Source organism: Wasmannia auropunctata, unplaced genomic scaffold (assembly GCF_000956235.1).
Source record: "Wasmannia auropunctata unplaced genomic scaffold, wasmannia.A_1.0 LD336095.1, whole genome shotgun sequence".
In the NCBI taxonomy this organism is placed as follows: Eukaryota; Metazoa; Arthropoda; class Insecta; order Hymenoptera; family Formicidae; genus Wasmannia; species Wasmannia auropunctata.
This window is the reverse complement of record NW_012026795.1, coordinates 1,146,281-1,170,182: the sequence shown is the minus strand read 5'-3', so window position 1 is coordinate 1,170,182 and position 23,902 is coordinate 1,146,281. Positions and strand designations below refer to the sequence as shown.

Genomic DNA, 23,902 nt, shown 5'->3' with positions numbered 1-23,902 from the left:
CTTCAATATTACGTACGTGACGTCGGGAATCTATGTAACGTAAAAAACTGTCCTTCCGGATGTATTCCGGCTGTAAAACTAACGCGCGCGCGCGTTGGTGTAGATTATATATTTATATAAAATAGAGACATGTGCGATCTCTTGCCGAGTCCTTTTTCACCCATACAATTAACTTTACAATGCAGTAAATTTATTTCGCGCGTTTTTTTACTAACGGCTTAATTTAAGATGATAATAATAAGCTGTTCTTTCCCGTAAGTAAAAAATTTATATTAAAATATATGGTCCTGCGTTGTGTTAATTTATCTCCGTCAAATTCACAATTGAGTTAAAAAAATGCTCGATGCTTTTATTAAGAAATTTAATTATTTTTCGATATAAAGAATTTAATTAACTTATTAAATTCGCCATTATTTAAATTGAGTTCCGACTGAGCCTTAGAATAGAATGTCTCAAGTTCTCGTGATGCCTTAATAATAATACAATTATCTAAAATTGGGCGGCAAAATGTTGCTTTCTATTTCCTTCGTCTTCCTATTAAATGGTCAATGTCTTTACAAAGTTCTCCGTATACACATGCAATTTTTATGGTAATATAATATTACAGTAAATATTATCTTATATGTCTATTTCGATGATGCAACGTTTTTTTTTCTTGCATATATGAACAAATATTATCGGTATGCGATAATAACATTTTGGGACAATAGTATCGAAAGTTCTTGAAGGAAAATTACGTTTAAAATTGCAGCATTACGGAAAAATGTCGATTGAGCTTATTTAGTACATAATGTATGTGTGTTGTGTGTTGCGACTTATCATTACAACACTACATTTGTAACAATAGCACCATATTTGTATTGTTCATAGGTAAATTATAAATTGAACAAATTCATATAGCACGCTATTTATCCGTAATGTTTGGAAAAATTACATAAAATTGATTCTCTTAATGTTAAAATATTATAAAATTGCAAGAAAAAAAATCTCTTGTTAAATAAATTTGATAAATCTAATCCAATTAATTTCCGAATCTCTTTAGAATATAATTATTTAATTAAATAATAGCAAACGTTTTCTACTTTAAAATCATTTTTCGTTTAGTACGCAACAGAAAAGATGTTCAAATCTCTTAACGTCTTATTTAAATCAGAGATCCCGTATAAAAATCTAATTAAAATTTGCATATACAATTTAGCGCAAGACTGAAAGAGAATTTTTCGAATTAAAAGAATTGAACATTAAAAATTTTCTAACAGTTTGTACATGTAACGAATTTAAGTAAGTAAAAATGCATTTAAGCCAGACTTTTTGCCTTCGAAAAAATAATTAAGTATAGTGCCTTTGAATATTTTTCAAAAAATTTGTGTCTATATATATAATATATATAGTTTTTTTTGAGAATATTTTTATTGTAGCTCATATAACGCAAAATATGTCTCAAGTGCATTTTCTGGTGTTTACTAATTTAAAATGTACAGTAAACTAGATCGAATCGTCGTTTGTCGAAACGAACGAGTAATTACATCAAAATACTTAAAAACTCTGTAGGGAAAGTTTTGTCGTACGTAAATTTAACAAAATCGCTTATACATATCTAATATCAATCTACTTCTATAAACAATATACCACGTGCTAATATCTAAAAACGTGATGAGTCGAGAGTATGAAACGGGACATATATATATTTTTTTACTTTCCATTTATATATGGAATGTATATATGTGTGTCGAATCGAATGAACTTTAGTTTCGCTCATTTTTTTTTTTTTTTTTAAGACAATGTTCTTAAAAAATCTAACAAAGGGATTCTGTTCTCTTTCGTGTAATACTTATACATGTACCTCCCTGCAATTTTTTAATATCTTTAATGAAGAGAAAATAAATATATTGCAAACGAGAAAACAATCTTGTTTTCTCGGACAATATAATTGACTCATTTATAAATTCTATGTATCGGATTGCTATTTGGACGGCGGAAAACAAAGAGAGACAGATCGATTGATCCCTCACGTTCGCGATATTCGATTGGCCGTTTTGGATTATTTTAGTTTTCTCGTGATTCCTATCGTAAAGCACGGACGAAGCATAAAGATAAAAATAAGCGAAATGAAGGAAGACAGATTCTTCGACATTAACTAAATTGCCTTTACTACAAAGGTCATCGCTTCCTCGACGGATTCGGAAAAAAAAAGCGATACATTCTCCGGTGTTGGGGGATCTCGAAGTCTTTCGAGGAAATGACCGGTCGTGGGAGTGGGAAGCGAAGAGATTTCCGGGGACTCGCACAGTTTTGCAGACTTCAGGTCTAAGGATTCCTAAAGATTCAGAGAACATATCGTGCAAGTCTGGGCAATGCAATGCGAATGCAGATGCGACGGGTGCGATGGATGCGACGACGGGGGCGGCGGAGGTGGCGGCGGTGGTGGCGGGGGTGGCGGCGGGGGCGGCATGTAAAGCCACCCCGTGCCCGTTGGCCAGACCGCGGACGATGCTGAGGACGTCGGAAGCAGCGAATTGGTACCGCCTCCGGCATTGACGTGCGACGTCGGTCCACTCTCTACTCACATCACCTGGAACGAGTCGATGGAAAACAGTTCACAGATTTCTTGAACGCGGCTCCGCTCGTCGTAACATTTAACTGTCAGGCGAATAGTGTTCAATTATTCTAAACTTCTCCTGTTTCAAGTTTTGTATATCCCGAAATTATATCATCGAAATCATATTCCAAGTCGTATTGAAAAGGCCTAACGTCTGTACGTATGCAAACACGTGGCAAATTATAATTTGCAAGAATATTTATCACGGTGATGAATAAATATTGTGACATTTGCAACTTGCATTCCGCTATTTATACCTTTATGCAGAATATAGCGTTACGTCGTTGTAAGATTGTATGCAGCGTTTTCCACAAGAAACTTGCAACGATCTGAATTTCAGTATTAAAAGATTGTGCAATATGAAACATTTATTAATATTTGATAGATAACAATAATCGGTTAATTTTAATAACATACATAAGTATTGATAAATTCTTCACTTTAATAATAAATTTCACAGAAATATATTTTCGGAATAAGAGCATAAGAATAAATCTTATTCTCGTTTCGCATAAGATCTTTCAATAACTGTCTTGCCAATTGAAATCTTACCTATAAAAAGCCAGAAATCTTTTGCAATCGAATAACGATTCATGAGAATAAAATGCAAAAAAAGATTTTGATCCAATGTTTTTTATCATTCTCTATTAGTAGCTATTTCGCGTAGAGCGATCGTCACACAATTAATTGCAAGCACGCCACAAGCAGAATGAATTAAAGCCTGATAATCGATCAAATCCATCCGTAGGTGGAATCGTTAGTAAGAAATTTTATCTGGAATATCAAAATATCACTGTAAGATCAATACGATTTTCGTACACTCGATACGTCATTGGGTTTCAACCGCGGTATTATTATAGTTTCGATAGTTCGAATTTTCGCGTTACACACGCACGCCTGTATAGACTTGATTTATATTGTATTACAACGATATTACGTTGATACGTCTATACGGTTACCGTTAATTACGTCGGCAGGCACGATTTCGCGTTACGCGATAATCGCGGCGAAGTGGGATATAGCAATACGCACGCACCTGTAATATCTGGCTCGCCTCAAAGGCCGTTCCTGGCAGCAGTATAACCGGACTACTGACGTGGCCGCTCTCGACGCATATCATGTTGGGAAATTCGTCGTCGCCGAAGTCCGGGATGTCGCGCGCCTTCTCCTGCCAGGGATTCCAAACGACCGTGTCGGGAAAGTTGTACTTTTGCACGCGCATCTTCCTACCGGAAACGACATTCGTGATGATATGCTCCGGCTGCGTGTTCTGGTAGATCCGGTCGGTCCATTCGCACACCGTCACGACGTCGCGGCCTTCTTGGAAGATTTGGTTCTCCCTGGTCTGTGCGCGTGAATGAAAACACAACTTGTGTGAGGCATTGGCAGCGGATTGCGTGCGCGGATAATCGCTTCGACATGTGTCTTGGACTTAACGGAGCATAATGCACACCGCTCCAGGTCGACTTTTCAATGACTCATCTTTAAGTGTACCCAACGATAGATCTTTTTGCGCAATTAGTTTTAAAGTCGACTCTCCACCGGTAACGCCGAGTCATTAATAACCGGCTAATTACGATTAATTGAAAATAAGCGATCTTTTTTTACCGCGAGCTTTAACTTAGTAAAATTTCCAGCGAAATCTTACGAACAAATTTTTTAATTGCTCATAATTAAGCAGGTTTTTTTTGACTTACCTTGTCGACGAACGTGCAGCCGTGCAGTCCCGTGATTTGGCATCTCCTGACGTCGGGTACCTTGAAGTAAGTGTGTAGGAGCAGATTAAAGCTGAAGGTGTCTTCTCTGCTCGGGTTGTACACGCCGATATTGAAATGCAGCTCCTTCTCGCGCAGTATTAGCCTGTACGTTAGCCTGAACTGTGAGTTCCACAGCGATCGCGTGAATTCGCTGTCCATTATCGAGAATACCGCCTCGATGTCCCCGCTGGGCAATCGCTCCGGCGACTTCTCCACGTTCCAACGTATGATCCTGGCGAAGCCGTGGGGCGGCCCGAACGTCCATGATCCGAATTGTGCTGCGGGGATAAGGCGCATCGTTTCTTCGTGTAAATGCGCATCGGTCAACCGTGGATCGTTAAATATCGCTGTTTTTTTTTAAATTTCTGAATTAGATCTTCCATCGAAATTTTTAAATCACGGTATTCGAATTGGCTCTTTTTACCAGCCGTTCGAATTCGCGCGCGCGCGTATAAGATTGTGCCTTCGCCCTTTAAACTTTGCTCGAATTATTTTGTTTTCCTCTCCATGCAACTTTAGACTATCGTTCGAGGATTGTCCTGAGAACGTTCTTAGGACGAAAGACGTTCTCTGGACGTTTGAAGGACTACTATGCTGTATATAGGATATCGCTTCATTTGTTATACTTACGGAAAACGAACGGTATGCCGCCTCTAATCGCTTTCTTTCCGTCGAACACAGCTTGCTTACTGAAACACAGAAATCCAGCCGTTGGAGAGAGAAGAGAATCGGTGATATTTGCGTATTAGAAAGAATATTCGAATTATAAATTTTATTACGCTTTTGGATACTTCAATCGTAATTTTTATCACGTTGCTGCACGTATTACATTTTCTACCTGGTATTTCTCATTATTTAACGAGACAAATATTCTATGGAAAATCAAAGAGAATATATTATTTTAATTAAAAACGATACGCGAATTTATTTGTTCGGGCGTTTTGTTTTTACGCCCAAATGCGTCGAAAAGCGTAGGTATTATTATTATTCCCTTCCTGTAACGAAAAAAAAAAAAAAAAACGAAGAATCTGCGATATTGTCGATAACATCGAAAAATGTGCGGACGAATATCTCTTCCTTCTGTTGTTCGCTGCTATTGCGTTGTTATTGTAAATTGCGCGCATATCACATGTCAGAATTCATGAAACCGTCTGTAAGCGTGCATAGGCGATGCGCACAGGTGTAAATATTTGTTGAGCGAGCTTAGCGATTTGTATCGAGAAACAGAAGAGATCTAACGATAAAGCGTCCAATAGAATAAAAAAAAGCCCGTTTAACGTAACTTTTATTTAAATGTTAAATTATAAAAATTTCAGAGATATAAAAAAGTGGAATACTAAAAAAGTGGAAAACAAGCGACGATCTCTAAGGATGCTTCGAATAAATAATTCACGCTCCCTCCTCTTTTTGCGCTTTTTTACATTCTTGCAGGTTTAGATTCTCTCTCTCGTACGGAGAGTTCCATCGGAGCTTCTCGTTTAACTAATTTACGAGGACCGTGCGGAATTTTACGATCGCGTATTCTATTGAGGATAGAGTGGAGTTGCATCGATGTTATAACGTATATAAATAATAAACTGCGAAAGTGTTTCATAAAATTTGACGACGAATGGGTCAATATTCGTTTCGCAATTAATCTTGCAGCGTGATTGCAATATATTCCGCCTTGTGTGTGAGATCGAAAAACTTGGTACAAGTTATTACGTTGGCCCGGAGAGATATTGACGATAATATACCAGACGATATAAGCCGCGCCTTTGTCATTCTGGCCAGCTTGAAATTCTCGAAAGGGAAGACATATAATCAAGTCAATAAATAATATTCCGTATACCCATTTATGGCTTACAAGCCAAATTTTTCTGTAGGAAAGACAGTTTTACAGCTCAGCTTGTTTAAATCGAAAGAAGGACGAAAGTGAATCTTTGGGGGTATAAGACGTTGGAGTGTCTATTTAATCAGGTTACTGCTCTCGTAAAAAAGAAAAAAAAGAGGAAAGTTTGATCTTTTCTCACGATGTTTCCATCATTTCTTTTATAATGCAGATGAATGAAAAGTAGGTATTTGTATAGTACTCTTTAAATTTTATATAATGGTTTCGTCATATACATATTAGAGGGATTGCAATTGTCTTTAATTTGGGCGAATGCAGATGCTCGCTCAAAAGACCGTCCGACTCTACCAGAAATTTCTCTACCTGAATTTCCCATTCAAAAGTGTAGTGATGTAATTCACTCCTATGGATAGTGATCCTTGCACCCGGAAAGAATGTGCTTTCACTAAAAAGGAGTGCAATCTTACAAATTATAGAGTACATTTTCACTTTATGCTTGTATTTCAGCCATTTTAGCTCATTTTTCAGAACTCTTCGAGTTTCAGAAAGTAACAGGGCTAAATAATTAATTTGTACAGCTGACGGAAAAAGAGTTTCCATGAGAATTCATTTCACCGTGTACAGGGTTGGTCGGGACCAGCTATAAAGGATACGAGAGAAAAAAAATCTTACAAGTAACCAGACAATTATGCTTTTCTTGCACAGGTTCTTAATTATCCTATATAATAGCGAATATTCATAACAATAATAAGATATTTTTTCTCAATATTTTGACGATTTAAAAATATTTATCCCGTATAAGATTCGTTGAAATAAATTGTCAAAATATTTGAGTTTTAGTTCACACAAATTTGTAAGCTTTTCTCAGAATGTGAGCGGTCGAAACATTCGTGCGATTCGCCGATTCTGAGATCATTTTCTGGACGAGTCAGAAAACTCGTTGATCCCTTTCGTTAGCGAACTAGAACATTCTCGAAGCGGTAGATATCCCCGATGCTGCGAAAGGAGAGAGAGAGAGACGGAGATGTCGCGTTGCGTGAGCATCGCGGAGAAGAGAAAAGGAGAAAGAGACGGAGAACTATAAAGCCGGAGGGCGGATGCAGGATGACCATTAGTCAAGCCTGTCAGGGGCCGCGGAGATGTTCCTAAGAAGGAGCTCGAGGAATACACTCGGGATCCAAGACTGCGAGGAGAGGAGAACGCGCGAAATCGAAACGTATCCGATACTTGGACCACGCTTCTTGAGCTGCGAGAAGCTGCGCTTTTCGATTCGATCGATTAAAATACTTGTCAAAATTGTCAATCCAGGACATTCGTGTAAACAATACAGAACAGATAAAAGTAAAAATTCATATTTTTATCTTATACGCGAACTTAGACGAAAAGTTCCAATATGCGCTGAATTGCCGTTTGGCCTGCAATAACTGATCAAGGCAATTAGAGCCATCAAGTGAACATGAATCCCGTTCGCGTGAGTCGAAAGCGATAATTCCGATTGTTCCGATATCGCCCTCCGGCTTCAATCCTGACAGCCGATGATGAAGTTAATGACGAAATCTCGATTTCAGAACCGCGCCTTCGTCACCGGATGCCGCTATTCGCATTCTCTCGCAGCGATACGATGTAATCCATTTCCCTGGATGCGTAAACCGCGAAGAAGGAGGAGAAGGTAATCCCATCCGTTTGCACGATCCCGAGGCGAACGGAACATGGGAACAGAGATGGAGAGATGGACAGATAGATGGATCGCGACAACCCGAATGTCACAGCGAAAGGAGGAAGGCACAGAGAAGGCGAGAGGGCGAGCGAGAGGGCATGAGAGAGAGAGAGAGATAGAAAAAGAGAGAGAGGGAGAGAAAGAGGGAGGGAACTTATGCCCGAGAGAGAACGAAGAGGGCAGAAGGGAGGCGAGAAGGGAGGATGAATGCGAGAGCGGGAGAGAACCAAGGGGGTGAGAGGGAGCGAGAGGGTAGAACGATGTACCACCACGAAGTACGACGACGCGGCGGTAGGAACGCGGCTGACGCCGAGCAAAAACGATCGGCGCTGTCTGCCATGCTTTTTGCGGGCATCACAGTTTCCAACCTCTCTCTCTCTGCTCCTGGTCGTTTCTAGCTGCTGGTATCTCCCGTTGCCGCTCGCTACGCCCGGCACCCAATTCTCGACGCGGTTACGCCCGGCATTCGCGGGATATCGTCGCGCCGTGCGAGTATACAGGGTGCTCGGTAATTGGCGGTGCGCGATGGGCGCGCAGAAAGTCGATTCGTAGAAATAACTTTTTCCTGAGAGAAAAGAGAAAAAGAGAGGAGAGGAGAGAGAGAGGGGGAGGAGAGAGAGAAAGACAGGAACAGAGAGCTCGCAACCCCTTAGCCTCAGCTATCTCTCAGTAATCAAAGATTGAAAGCCAGGTGTAATCTCGATTACGCCGATTTAATCGACGACGCTGGCGGCAAAGGGAGAATGATACCCTTTACAGCGCATCTATACCGATGATCACAGTAATGATCCAATGAGCGTAATAACGATCATTTTCACAATAGCGAATAGCTTTCACACCTATAATAGGTTTGCGTACCTATAATCGCAATAAAAAAAAAGTCGAAATGTGTTTGCACGATATTTCCGATGACGCGCGGGGGAGAAGAGTCGGGGGAAGGATAGGTTACAGCGAATTAACTCTCGCGGCACGTACGTTATGCGCGCTTTTTACGGGGCGCAACAATTTTCAATCGACTTCTTCGTGCCGACTGCAGCCACACACGAAATTACGCTCGTCTCCCCGGGCGGCGTCGAGAGTGTCCTCGATATCCCGGAACGCGAGTCCCAGAGGATCCTTTCCCGCATTATTATCCCGCGCGTTCATTACCTCTGACCATAAGGAGAGTGCGAGGACGAGGATTCGATGACGATTCCAGGCGTTTCTCGCGCTATACACACGGCGAACGGGCCTCGAGAGCTTCGCGGGCACAGAAGGAATATTAATGAGCGGGCAAGTGAAAAATTACCCTTCGGCTTTAATGAGTCGTTAGCAAGTCGGAGATGCTAAATAGCCGGCGAATCATCGATACGCATTGAAACAGAAAAAAAAAGGAGAGAAACGGAAGAGAGGTGGACTCGTGAAAAATTTCCTCGCGATTTTGATGAATGTCCCGGTAGGAGTGGAACTCTCAAGAAACCAAAAATACTATGTATGTGAAGAATACGAGCGCAATCTATTCTCCGTCGGAGATTTCGTTATAACGAGCATTTTGATTTACATCGAGCTGTCGTATACCAATCGAATTCATTTACGATATTTAGCCTGGGCGGATATACAAACAACCGGATATTGTGTCTCGGGCGACACATGCATAAATAATCATAATAAAAACAAGATTTAAGAGCGGCTGATTCCCGGGAGAAAACAAACAACGCATTTATTTTCAAAATATCAGTGGAGTCTTAATTATCTTCTCGCCGCGCGCGGCCTCTCGTATGATTATACGTATTTCGTAAAAATTACCCCGCATTTTACTCGCTCAGATCCATCGCGAGATGCGCGATGGATTCTTCCTCGCGCGAACAATACGGCTGCGTCCGAAAGCTAATTATCGGCGCAACAGAGCGATATTATAGAGCGTCATGAATCGACAGGATTATAAATAAGGTGTGACTGCGCGCTTTTGCAGCCGAAGACAATTACACAGCGGCGCGGCGCGGCGCTTCTTGTGGTGCAGCCAAGAGCTGCTGTATCTGGAAGAGCTACCGTATCTCTCTCTCTCCTCTCTCTCTCTCTCTCTCTGTCTTTCTCTTCAGAACTGGAACGAATTCGTCGGAATTATACGGACGACTCGCGCCGTCGTCGTCGTCACATGTATCTATCTACAATATTGTACAACCGCATGACTAATAACATTCTTAATAAAATTACTCGTAATCGCACATAGACGAGATGAGACGCGTGCTTTCGTCGAATGCGGGTTGCAAAGTCCTTCCATTGTGTCCTTCGACAATTTTATACGTATAGAATAAAATGCTCGCGAATCACGTAAAATTTTAATTATTCAAAATATCGTAATTATTTAATGCGACTTCCATGAGAAAGTGATTACGGTCGAAGAGAGCGCGCGCTAGGATGGATTTCCTCGAATTATCAAGTGTCAATTAACTCCTCTGAGACCGGTTTTCTTCCAGCGCGCCGTAGAAACTTCGGAATCGGCTCCGAACTAATTCCGAATTAATATACCGTCAGTTAACAGTTGAAAGTTCTTTGATGAGTTTTGCGGGGCGGTTTGTGGCACTTCACCTCGCGAGTAACTCGACGCGACGCGAGAGGAGCCCCTCCCCGCGGTCGTGCAGTCGCGAAGATACGGCAAAATGCGAGAAGCGGATGCCACGCATTATAAGTGCATTAAGTGCTGGAGCGGCACGGCCATCTGCTACGGTCGCGATTTACGATCGGTCAGTGAAATTCTGACGAGAATTCGTCTCAGGGCCGCGGCCAAGAATTATTGCGAAAAACCGGGCTCCTTTCGGCTGGGAGAGGGGGGGCTCCTACCGGGATAATTCCGATCGTATCCCTTCGTATCGCGCGGTGCATATGAAAAACGCGGTGGAATCCCGTGAATTACGCATTATTTCGAATTATTTCACTCACTCACGGCAAGATCTCGATATGAATATTTAATTCGATGCGTAATAAAAAAAGATAAGGTAAATCGTGTTCGCGAAAGACAAGCTCCGAGATAGAAATCCGAAAATGATTTCCATTTTCCGTCAAAAAATCGAAAAAAATCTATCGATGTTATTTGGAATATTGCCATTTTCTGTAAGCCGCGTTATTTTAAATTTCTAAGAAGTCGCGAGTTTTACTGGTGTCGAATACAATTACAATCAATCAAAAAAATCGTTCGTCCATACAATTCGCTCATGATATATTATTTAAATGTGTAATCTCGTTCTCGAATATTCCGAGCGACGGGAGCGTTTGGGATTTTTATTGCGCGTCGAATGCAAGCGTAAATAAAATCACGCAAGTGCAAGGCCGAGGCGCCGAATGCTGGCAGAAGTGAAAGTGCGTGGCCAAGTCCGCGAGTCTCCATATAGCGCCCTGACCGTTTCTATGAACGTATAATAACAAACGTATTTTTGGTATGATAATTTGTGCGTGATGAAGGGAGAGGGGGTTTTTGAACGACGAGAAAGAAAACAGGCGGAGCCGAAGGAGAGTGTGTAATCTCGGCACACTTATCTTCTCTTATCTTCTCGTTATCTGAAGCATCCGCGGCGGCAATTTTTCGAGACCACCACCACGATGATTATAATTATCGATGGTACACAGAACTCGAAACTATACGTTCCCCTGCAGCGCGAGGGAAAGGAGGGACGGGGAAACCTTTCCCCTTCGAGGCAAGCAGATGAAAATGAAGCCGTGACTCGTCGTAAATAAACCCGAGCCGCGCGTCCGCCGTTTTTCTTGTCGGACGATATATTATCGTCTTCTCGCTCGTTCGCAATATCAGAGACGCCGATATCTCGAGACTTTTCTTTATCTTCCGAATTACGCTGCCTCCCTGCGGACGTTAATCCGGAAATTAATCTCGCGCGTTTTCGTCACCCCCTTCGTCACGGGGGTGGGCGGGGGCGCGGGGAGAGAGGGTGAGCACCCGTGCGGGTATTTAGCCATGCACCGAGCTCGAACGAGGACACCCGGTACGTCGAAGTTATCCGCTTCGAGCTTCGCCGAAGCCAGCGGTTTTTGCGTTTTCCCCGGATCCCGGCAGGAGCAGCAGCACCATCGGCAACAGCAGCAGCAGCGGCGGCAGCAGCTCAGCAGCAACAGCGGTAGTAGCAGCAGCAGCAGCAGCAGCAGCAATACCACCAGCAGCAGCAGCAGGGCGAGGCTCCGCAGGGTTCAGGGACTCTTCTCTCATCCGCACCCCCCCCCTCCCCCGCGTTGCGTCGCACCGTGCTACCCGTCTACCACCACCGTGAAACTTTGTTTAACTAAGGCCGGCAAGAAGCAAACCTATTTATACTAGGTCGGACGCGTTCGCGGTGCACGGCCACGGGCGTTGCTGCTCTTGTCGGGGCGAAGTTGCTTCTAGAGCCGGGGCTCGGATCACGGGAACCTAACGGACGCTGATAAACGAGGAAATATGCCCGGCAAAAAGGCCGCCGTGTAATTTTCCGTCGCGCGCCGCCGTGCGCACCGGCAAATCACCGGCCGGCTCGTCGCCGCGAATATTCGGACGAGGATCCGTGTAGGATCTAAAATCAGACGAAACGAATTCGCCCTCTCGATTGCCTCGACTAGCTTGCTTCTCCGAGAGATTCATTAACGCGTGCCTTTTAACCCTTAGATGCAATCCCATCACGAACGTGTCATTAAACGCGCTTCTAATATTGCTTGTTATTAGATATACGTAAAATTGAAGTATCTGCTTTTCTTGATATTATTTTGTTGGAATCAAGAATACTCAGCTCTACGAGGGATAAAAATGAAAATGAGATCCCGCAAAAAGTCAAATTGCCATCGTAATATCTCTTGGCGTCGCGATCGTAAATCCGAGGTGGGTGCCATAAATGGATACTTCGACTGTTAGATATATAGCGAGTTGGAGAAAATCTTGATGGAATATAAAGCAAGCTATATTCGTCTATATGCATATAAATGTCGATGGATATCAATATTTCGTTCTCCATTGCAATATGTAACAGTAGATGTAATTATTAATTATATCTGCAGTATAATCAGCAGTATAATCATTAAAAAATCGAGTCTGGGGGGGGGGTCCTTCCATAAATAATCCTCAAACTTGATTTCGTGAATCACTCGAGCAAGTCTCGTGAGTTTTATCAAAGCAAGACACATAATAAAGATCAGAGCCAAATACAATGTTGTTTCCACTGATTTCACGACGGTAGTGACGTTATCCAAACTTAAGCATGATAGTCGGGGATTATTGCCGCGTTTATTGCCGAGCCGCGATAACAAGCTGATTTGGCGGTTCCTCGCGACACGCCGGTGCATAAGTCGGCATAAGTGACGACGAGTGGGCCGTGGTTGAGCGAATTCTTCGGTGGTGATGCCGTCACCGTTGCCGCTGCAGACAGGATTTTATAAATCTCGTCACACGACCACCGACCGGACATCTGAGTTTCGCTCAATTGACTGTTAATTCGGCGGCTTTTACGCGGAGGAAATTGAACGACAGCATTCGATCTTTCAAAACGATTGTCGCCACGACCTGTAATAACGCGGCGAACTCTCGCTCCCCTCCCCTCCCTCCCCCCTCCCCCCGCTAAATTTCGAAGGATTTCAGATATCACGAATGGTGATGAAAAAACGTATCACGCGATTTTAAGCTGATAAAAGATCAAATCGTTACGATCCGTCACAGCGAATTTTATGTTTTATGAACTTTATGCAAATAAAAAGCCCATCAGGCGTCCGACGTCCCGCATTTATTCGGCGATAAACGCGGAGGATATAAACGATCCGCCTCGCGCGATCCTCACAGTGGCGGTAAATGTAACGTCGAATGAAAATTTTGCGTCCGCGCGAGGGAAGATTTGAGCGTAGTACTACTTCACTTCGCGCACGTCCTGCAAAACACGCAATTATTTTACGGCTTAAGCCGCGCGCGCGTTCCGCCTTGAGCGAGTTCTTGCCCGCGTTTACTCGCGCGAAGCTTTTTCGCCGTTTCGTATATAGTTCGCTGCCGTTTGCGCCGCGCACCCCCTCCCCCGCCCTCCGTCCCCCGGTTTTCCGTTCGCATTCGCTCGGGAATAACTTGCAATTAGCATAAAAAGCCTCGGCTCTCCTCGCATTAGGCGCAACTGTGTCATTCGCGGCGGCGCGGCGCCCGTTAAAAAGATCGACGCGCGTCTCGCGGCCGTTCGCTCGCGAAAGAGGAAAAGATTTTTCCGCCGGCCAGATCGTGCACGATCTGATGAAGACCTTGAATCGCTGTTCACTATTCATTAGTTATGTACGTAGAAGTTACAGTTTCATAACGCAATTTCCTGCACTATCGCCATTACTGCACCGGGCACGCGCGATTACGTTGCAGTAAATCTGATCTAGATTCATAATTTATGGCACCGATTAACTAAATGTAATAACAACGTACGCGACGCATGATTAATGTAGCAGAAACGGGACAGGATGGTGTGCAGCTTTTTCTAAGTACAGAATTGCGGAACAAAAAGGAAAAAAAGCATCTCACACTTCGTATATGGTATTAGAATGACGCGATTTTTACTATTCGCTCGCGTGATATTACAGTAAATGAAAGAAATTAATCATGAAATCAACGATTTATAAAGATCTTTTCAATGCAAAGTCTCCGAAGGGAACTTGCGATGTCGAGAATTCGGGACACGTAAAATTTATAGAAATCAGAAATATAACGCTGTTAAATTTATAGTGTCAAATTTAAACTGTGGATAGCTGATTTCCAAATTTCTGTATATTTTACTTAAATTTACTGCATTTCTTTACTTGCGTTTTTATTCTCTCTTTACTGCATGTTAAATCTATATTGTATCAAATTTAACCTTATTTAAATCGCCACTCCTACTTAATATATAGTTATTTTTAACTAAAACAATATAGTTATTTTAAAATAAAACTGAAATTTAATCCAAATTTGGTTTAAATTTGAACTGTTTTAAATTATTGAACTCCATTGTTTTAAATAAAATTATTGTTTATTAAGTAGGAGCAGTGGCGACTTAAATAAGGTTAAATTCAATACTGTAGATTTAAGAGTGAAGAGAGATTGAACGCAAGTAAAGAGATGCAGTAAATTTAAGCAAAATACAGAAATTCGGAAATCGGTTATCCACGACATACGAATACCTATACGGAGGTAGGATAAAACGATTCAATGGATGTCCTCAGATTGACTGTCCATTTGTAGAGTTAAGGATCCATAGAACGAATAATTCGAAAAGCTGAGTCTACAGATTCAAGAGGTTAAACCGTGAAAGAAAGATCTTATTTGTAGAGCGCGGAGAACTACTCGCGCCGCATACGAGGCAACAATTGAAAAGAAAAAGTCGAAGTGGATCTTCCGCTCGTTTTCGTATGTTTGTCGAGGGGGATGAACTCGATATCGGAGCGGGGCGATTTGTATTCGTATTACTTTCGCGGAGGGAATCCCCCCCTCCCCTTCCCTCGTCCCTCGTAAGATCGAATTCTCTCGAGGTGTACTTTACGATTGAATCGACGTATATCTTCGTCGGGCTCGTAACGGCGGATTAAAGGGGGTCGATTAAAGATCACCGCGATATCGTCAGACGGCAAAGTTTCAGTTCTATAAACCGTGTGCGCCTCCGTCTCTCGTCGTATACGAAACTCGAAACCGTTTCGTCGGGGGGGAAAGAAGGGAGGGGGGGGAGGGAGGGGAATACTCAGCGGCGCTGCAGTTTTCTCTCGCTCTTTCCTTTCCCACGTTTTCAGCATCTCCCGTCGCGTCCGAGGGCGAAATTTCAACGAGTCTCTTCGCGGCGCGCGGAACGAAAAACGGCGGGCGCGTTTGCTCGCTCGAACTTCTTTCCACCCGGTATAAAGGCAGCGGATGGGTTATAGGCTGGGCCGTAGACTAATGATCCCGCTGGCTGCGGTTTTTGCCGGCATTCTACAGCATTCCCATTCAACTGGATTCCGCTCCGGAGCCACCGCGCGCATTATTTCCCCGTCCGTCGCGGAGCAACCGCCGTGCCGCGCCGCGCCGCGGATTCGAGATCGGGTGTGCAGTGTCGTCCCCTCGGTGCATCTCGGCCGCGCCGCTTCTTTAATTCGCGCGAATTCGCGACAGACGACAGACGGACGACGGCGCGGCGTTTCGCTCTTCCGATTCCGCGCCGAACGACACGAAAATTTCGACTCGCGAATTCTCAACTTTTTTTTTTTTTTATTAAGATGTGCATGTTCCGTCGCAACGTAGAAAAACAACAGTCTCGATTTGATCTCTTTAAAAAGTTTAAACTCACCAAAATAATATGTGACGCGATCTGCAAAGGGCAATTTCTCAGACGACGAGAAATTACTAATTATCGGCGATCGCAAAAATTATCTACCGCTTATCAGCGCTGTACGCCAGCCCGTGTGCTCGCGTAACAAACCATAAATCTCTCTACGTTATAAGTTCTCTGGAGATAAGCAACTATCAGTGCCTAATCAATTTTTATTCCGGCGGGCAATGTCCGCTTTTGCGAGACCGTTTTTACAGGCCGGAAATGCATTCTCTCTCGTCGTATAATCATAAATAATCGAGCCGGTGGCAGTCATGCGAGGTTTCGTCTCGCGGGTTTGTCACCCCCGAAGAGCACCACCGGAAGCGCGTCGCCGTATCGGCCTATGTTTTATGTCAAAACGACGCTTTTTATACGTTAGATAAGCGCGCGCAGCCACGTTATCTCCCTCGTAAACGTGCTCCGCTACTGCAGGCGGATGGTCAAAGTTTCGACCATCCTTCGCGGCAATAACGCGATCTGCGAGTGCTGCGAATAAATCGTAGACCGTGTATATCAAATACTTGTAACGTTCGCTATTTTTAAGACGATATAAAGAGACAGAAGAAATATTAATGAAAAGCAAAAAGGACTACTTATCTCTCTTAATCGCATCTATTTTCTATCGCCACTTTGAAAATAGCAGCTAGTCGTCGCGCAAAAAGTCCGCGATTGGAATAAAGATGGCAATTCGGATTCTATATATACAAACGCTCTAAAGCGAGATAGGCGAAAATAATTCGCGACGTGAGTATCGATTGTCTCAAACTCGTGGTCAAGCTCGTAAAGCTCAACCGCGCTACCGAAGCAGGTTTTTACGATTAGTTTTCCTCGTCCGGCGAACTTAACACGACGGTCCGTCCTCTCCTCCCCCTCCTACCCCCGAATGATGATTATCGCACGAATTAAGTGCGCAAACACGGTGCCGTTGTTGCTGAGGCACTCTCTCTCGCGCACGAGAGTGTTTGTCATTGGTTATCGTCGCGGCTTCGCTTCCTCGGCGGTTTTCGTCGTATTTCCTCGTGCAAATCTACGCTCCGAATACCGAGACAAAAAGCCGAGACGACGGCTGGCGCTGGTGTCATTAGCGCTCTCTTTCTCTCAAATCTCTCCTCCCGCCTTTATTCGCCCCCCCGTTCTCTCCACGATCTATCGTTTATTCTACTTTTTCCGGTATCCCTCTTCATCGCGGCTTCGTTTTCGCGAGATCTTCGTGTTATAACAGCGCGCGAAATATATAGTTTGCACATCGCTTCCATTGAGCGTATATAAATTGGTTAATTTTATTCTTTATTAAAAAAAAGACTAAAAATGTTAGGTGTTAAAGTGCCGATGATGTACTAATGTTGATGTACCAATAATTGACATATAATACAGCTTTGTCTCATATCATTGGGTTAACGATACCTCGATGCGTCTATCAGTGTCGGTCCACAATGAGGATTTTAAGCAGTAAGAAATAGACCAATCGTAGTCGAATATTAAGATAATAATCGATATATTGTAATTGGTCAATATCTTACGGTGTAAGGCTTAAAATCCTTATTGTAAATCGACACTGATCCATTTGCGATATAGTTATAAACTTGAGATTACAAAAACAAATCTTCGAATCAATTTCGCACACACGGAAGCATTTGTTTTGACGATACGATGCTAAAGCTATATACATATGTATGCAAAGTGACGCGTGGAATCGTAATGTTTCCACGGCCCGAGGAAAGAATCCCCTAAGTGCCTTTGCATTACCGCTAGAAACAGACGTTCTCGCCATATGCCCAGCACGAACCAATCCCGGACGACAAAGACGTATGTGGTGTCAAATGCACGCGAGTGCGAGACGTTTCTAACGTGCCACTGCACCGTTTGACATTCTTCTTGCCCTCCGTAGAAAGCCTGATGGCCCGTTCGCTCTTTATAGGAAGGAAGAGAGTATAAATGATTGAAAATATATTTCCCGGCGCGGCGCGACGTGGCTCGATCAACTTTCGATTAGAAATTACTCGGTTCAACGGCCAAGATTTTACGATCGAAATTTGAATGGAAATTTGAGTGCGGGATTCAGCAGATTCGGAAGTATCAGGGCTCCTGTAGACGAAAGTCTACCCGCGCGCGTGCAGATTATATCGTTCAACGCGCGCGAGAATGCGCGGCGCGCGTTCGAATGATTTGTTATTCGGGAACGCGCGCGATTCTCAGCTCCGAATTATCCTTTATACTCTCGTAACACGGTGCGTATAGGGAACATCACGCGATCGGGACGAGGAGCTTCACCAATTCCACGGTTCGAACGAAACCTCTAATCCGAAAGTCGAGTTGAAATTTCATGGTTGAGTCCTGCCGGCAACCATTAACGACGCTTTCCTTTTCCACATGCCTCCTTTCTTTCTCCTCCCTCTCTCGCTCCTTCTCGCGGAGGATGTGCGCGGACCATATATATACGTGTATACGTGACCGTGGCGCGTCTTCAGGCGTGGTGAGGATAGACGAGGGACCCTTAATCATCGTCCCATCCCTTCGCCAAGATGAATCGTGCATTTGTATACCCGCACCCCTTTCGTTCGGTAAGCCTGTCTCTGTCGCTTTTCTTGATTCGCTCTAGCTATTTGTCTCCGTCTCCCGTCTCCCTTTCTCTCTTTCTCTCTCATTCTCTATACCTTCCCTCGTCGGAGGTCATTCCGGATCGTCATGGGGTCTTTGTCTGAACGAACCAGAGTACAGTTAGGTCCTTTCCCGCTTTGCTTGTCTTGGAGTCAAAAGGGGTTGCCTGGCTCGTGATATGCCTACAATTTTCAAGTACAATCACCGCCGGAAGAACCCTTTCATATTTTAACTCAATCGCAACAAGCCTGAATTTTCTATACCTATATATACAAGATTTATAATCCTCGCACATTCCAGAGAGTTAGATACCTCATAAAGTCTAAAGAGTGAGTTAAAGCGAACGACCGTATATCCCAATGTTTCTTTTATCTTCTCGTTACATTCGTCTCGATACGTATAAGAGTTACCTATTCTACAGCAACGTTATTTTACCGTGACCGTATCGCAATTCGCCCGATTATTTTATCGCGCTAATGGAATCCCAACTGTACCAGTTCGTCGCCGCGTTCACGCGCCGCCGCGCCGCGCCGCTCCGTCCTCGATTCTTCATTTCCGTTTTTGGGCCCCGTCGTGGACGCAGATGTTCGACGAGGGCACGTCCACATCCGCGGTCGGATCGTAAGAACCGAGAGATCGACACGCTGCACGTGGTCCTCTCATGTTACCGATGGCGCGCGGGCACAACCGGTCAGAAAACGGTCTGACTCAATTTCGTTTTACGATTCGATTAGATCAATGCATATTCAGATAATTTATATAAAATACATTTTATATTTATATGTTACTCGAGGTACATTTCAATGACGATTCCCTTCAATTATTTCGAGATACCGATTTCGCCTCTATCCGTGAAATTTCATGATAATAAATAGTCAAAATGAAAATCTCATTAAAGTTAATATGAACTTCAGTCTAAAGATTTTTTTGCTACCTTTTAACTCCGCGCGAGCGAACGTCGAATGTGTTAATTTGCTCAACATTTATTAATTGAAATTAAAGCCGCTGTTTCTTCTGGACACGTCGGACACGCAATATGTGCCATTAAAATATATGCCTCGTACATACATCGTGCGCGGTGCATCGCGATCAGTATCATGCCACGACCGGACATACCGATGTAACTTTTATAGCCATTTCGAGGGAAATTGGAGTAAATTACGAGCGTGTTGCCGAGCTTCTTGCGCCGTGTACGCGTATAATTGTGTACGTGTGTTACTTAAAATTCCTCGACGGTGCTCCCGCGGGAGCCCGGCCATGATTCTGGCGGCAGTCGAACGATGACTCGCAATTATATTCGCAAACTGAATTATATCTAGATAAGTAGTACGTGCGAGAAGAAATAATTGCAAGGGGTTCTGTGTAGTCTCCTTAAAAAAATAAACAATAAAAAGAAAAAGAAAAAATATATATATACATATATAAAAACCGAGTTTCAGATGCTCTGTTACGCTTCTTTTCGCATTAAAAATCTTTTACGATTTTTACGAAGTCGAAATCGCGAGATTCGTTTCGCGGTGAAAGTACGATCGGCACGCCAATTGACAGACTGCACTTAAACGTTGATTTTTCATCGGTTTCACGCTGTCATCGTTCCGACGGCCGCGGTTCTATTGCAAAACCCAGTCTCGACAGCGGCTTTACAGTCGGAAGGACCGATGACTGGCAAGCGACGAGGGGCCCTGAACCCCGGTGTATAAGGTATGTACTGGTCCAGAGAGCGCCCTTGCCTTCGCTCTCCGTCAGTTTTTTCATCGTCTGCTCTCGGGCTGCCGCTTTTAAAGCGATCGTCACGGGCACCGCGCTTTTACGCGGTTCTTTCTCGGCAGGTGTGCGCGCGCGCGCGCCTTCTCTCGTTGTCTCTTCCTTCTCGTGCTACGCGCGCTGCATTGTCGCGAAAGAACGACAGTACGAGAGAGAGAGAGAGAGAGAGAGAGAGAGAGAAACGAGAAAAAGAGAGAGGCACAAAACCCCATCAAGAAGATTATTAAAAATTAGGAAATATATATACAACATTCGTACATCAGATTTTCAGAAGCTCGATGCACGCAGAGTGGGCGATGTAATCCGGAAAGGAAGATTATTACCTATTAAAGGGAAATTATGTTCGCGTATACACTAAAACACCGAAAGGGAAAAACACACCGTTTGTACCTTGTCGAGAGACATTCTCAATACATTGCCGGTTGCGTTTGTATAACGCCGAGAGTTACAGCCTGACATTCGTCCGTGATGAAAAACAATCATCATTCGCAGTGACAAATCATAAAACAACGCTCGAGAGGCAAAGCTGAATTTAATAAATCGACGTTAATATTTCAGTGCAAGCAAACTGCGCGAATATACACGTGTGCTCAAACAGGCTCATAAAAATATTATTAATTAAAAATTGAATTTAAAAAATCGAAACGATAACTCGCGAGAGATATGATCGAGCAGACCTCGGGTTTGCTCTCGGTCTGTGATTGGAATTGCGTATCGTTTCGGTACATTTCGCGGCGGGAGCCTTGAATCGGTCACGTACGACGGCGAAGTCCGTTTTTCTGAGTCATCGCGAAATGAAATACAGATTTTGACATTGATCTGCATCCGACGGAAATGTAATTCGTTATTTGCTCGCTTATCTATTGCTACGGCGATTATTAACTGTTTGCAAACAGTTCTTGAAGCTGAAGGTAGCGCGCACGTATTGTTCTCGCGGATGATGATACTTTAATCGTTTCACTCTTGTACTCGACGGCAATCTTCTTTTTTTTTTTTTTCATCCGACTGAAGGCAATTTGTTGGGCAATCTGTGCGCAATGTGGAACACGCGAGCAGACTTTGTTCTCATCTAGAAGGTGTCAATCTCGAAGAGTAATCTAGCGTAGTGCAGGCTTCGCAGTCTCGAACAATAGATCGCGACCTTGTGGACCGTGGCGTTGAAGATTTTTCAATTGTATAATTCAAAATTGTATTTTATATATTTTTAATTCAAAACTCAGACAAATTCTTTTTTATCGATTGTCGTAAAGATTCGTTCCCGATAGGTCGTTTGGATAATTCGTATATAATAACATAGAACATTCTTCGACCTTAATTTTCAAATTGAAATTTTAGTCCAAATAAAAAAATTTCAGGATAGGTCGATTGGATAATTCGTATATAACGTTAGAACATTTTTCGACTTTAGTTTTCAAATTGAAATTTTAGTCCAAATATTTATCTCGATTTAGATTTTACAACCAAAATATTTTTCTCGGATATTGAATATAACCTTTATTGTCTCGTTAATGAACCGTTTAAAGTAAGCAATATTTAAAATTACGAAACGTTAGAGAAGTCATTAATTTTTCGCCGGTTTTACGTCGATTCGTAACTTTTTATGGTCGTAATTGTCTAATTCGTTTGATTTTTCACAGACTCATGTATGCAAATGATCTATCGATGAATGCTATAATTTTGCGTCGTAATGCGCGATCAAGCTAAATGCATTCTATCTCATCTAAGATGCGTAACCTCGCGCGCAACCTTACAACTTGCGTCAACGTTTTCTTCAACGATTCTTACACCGCGTCTTACGACCTGTACAGGACGATTCACGAAAAATCTACGTCTCTCTCTCTCTCTCTCTCTCTCTCTCTTCGGGATTCCTTTTATAAATATATTGGACTTTAAACATAATAAATTTTAAAGTTTAATATGTTTTTGTGAATAAATTTGAATTGATATATTTATAATTAAAATTTATGTAAGCAATATTTTGCTTTTTATAATCAGATTTAGAGTACAATAAATTTAATATTCATTAAACTTAGTATTCTTTTTTCGTACATACATATATTTATAGTCTATCGCAGAATTTTATGCCACATGTCGAATTTTCGCATATTATCGAAATATATCATTTTTTTTTAAGACATGTGATTTATAATTCTAAAAAAATACATCTCTGAGCTCGAGAAAATATAGGAAGTACGAAAGTTGAATTTAAAAAAAGCAACACGCGCTCATCGGAATCGCGTTACTTCTCGAGAGGAAATCCCGGGGAACGTTTGCTCCGATTTGTCTGTCAAAATGCTGTCTCTCACACACACAGTTACGGCAAAATGCCATCATATACGGTTATTATAAGAAGTTTCATGTATGTACTCACCTAACGAACAGCTGTTCCTGATTATTCACCCGCCAGGACACCACGGTGGCTCCTGCAAAATGGAAAATTGTGATCAGAATATCGATCGGAGGGGGGAGCGATCGCGTGGGCGCGCGGAGGGTGCACGCCGACGATGACACGTGAGAAGGCACCCGGATGATGTTAACACACACGGTCGTCGTCGGGTTGCCGCCGCCGCGCCGCCGCCGTTCCTAATCGCGTCGGGGAATAAGCCGCGGGTGCCGCGACTGCGGAGATGCGCACTCACACAAAACACGCGCGCACGTATACATAAAGCATTCGTCGGTCGCGCGTACAGGACGCGCGGTACATACAGCCGCGATGCAGCGCGACTGACGCGTAAAACTCGCGACGCGCGAAAAGCTCGCGGAGACGTTCCGAAGACGTTTCTGCAGTCTGTCGTCTCGTCGCGTTTGCCTCGCGGGCACGCATTCACAGCGCACTCATATACATACGCACACGCACGCATCCCCACACTCACACGCACACACGCAGGCACACGCAGGCACACACCGTGTAAATTGATAGTGCAGGTGGTGTTGTTTCCCCTGTCGAGCACGACAACACTCGTTGCCGCTGCCATGTTTGAACAGCGAATGCGCTGCCGGCCGGTCGCTCGGCGCGACCAACCTTTGTCCGACGCCCTCGACACTCACCCCCACCCGCGCGCGCGTCACAAGTACCGTACCACCACCCTCGTCCCTGCGCGCGCCCGATACTCCACGTGACACTGCGCGCGACGCTTCGCGGCGGATGGATCAACCGACTCGGACGACGGACCGACGAACGGTAGCCGCGAATCTGTACCGGCGATCGAAACTCGACGCTGTATCATACGAAATAATTATGTACCGACAATTAGGTATGCCACGATTGATAATAAAGTACTCTGCATATACGAAGCATGAAGTTGGTCGATAAACAAGTTTTTCGGAGCAATTATAATTGACTGACAA

General features: G+C 43.5%; 1 protein-coding gene across 2 annotated transcripts; it reads right to left on the bottom strand.

Annotated features, from left to right (window-relative positions):
* Positions 1 to 3,012: 3,012 nt before the first annotated feature.
* On the bottom strand, positions 3,013 to 23,540 carry LOC105462638 (glucose-6-phosphate 1-epimerase). Of its 2 annotated transcripts, none has more exons than XM_011709361.1 (6): positions 23,460 to 23,540; positions 22,926 to 22,977; positions 4,987 to 5,045; positions 4,297 to 4,703; positions 3,636 to 3,944; positions 3,013 to 3,373 (listed from the first exon to the last, which is right to left on the bottom strand). In XM_011709361.1, the coding sequence occupies exons 1-6, from the start codon at positions 23,527 to 23,529 to the stop codon at positions 3,332 to 3,334; spliced, it is 939 nt and encodes a 312-aa protein (XP_011707663.1). In that variant the 5' UTR covers positions 23,530 to 23,540; the 3' UTR covers positions 3,013 to 3,331. The 2 variants fall into 2 exon arrangements, with proteins under 2 accessions (XP_011707663.1, XP_011707664.1); XM_011709362.1 differs by having other exon boundaries at positions 4,297 to 4,634.
* Between the last annotated feature and the right edge of the window lie 362 nt (positions 23,541 to 23,902).

Excerpts from the sequence above, each read along its gene's own strand:
- LOC105462638 (XM_011709361.1), bottom strand. The coding sequence starts at position 23,529 with ATGGCAGCGGCAACGAGTGTTGTCGTGCTCGACAGGGGAAACAACACC. Across the intron at positions 4,704-4,986 it reads CGGCATACCGTTCGTTTTCC|CGATATTTAACGATCCACGG; the intron begins GTAAGTATAACA and ends AAAAAAAAACAG. Across the intron at positions 3,945-4,296 it reads GCTGCACGTTCGTCGACAAG|ACCAGGGAGAACCAAATCTT; the intron begins GTAAGTCAAAAA and ends TCACGCGCACAG.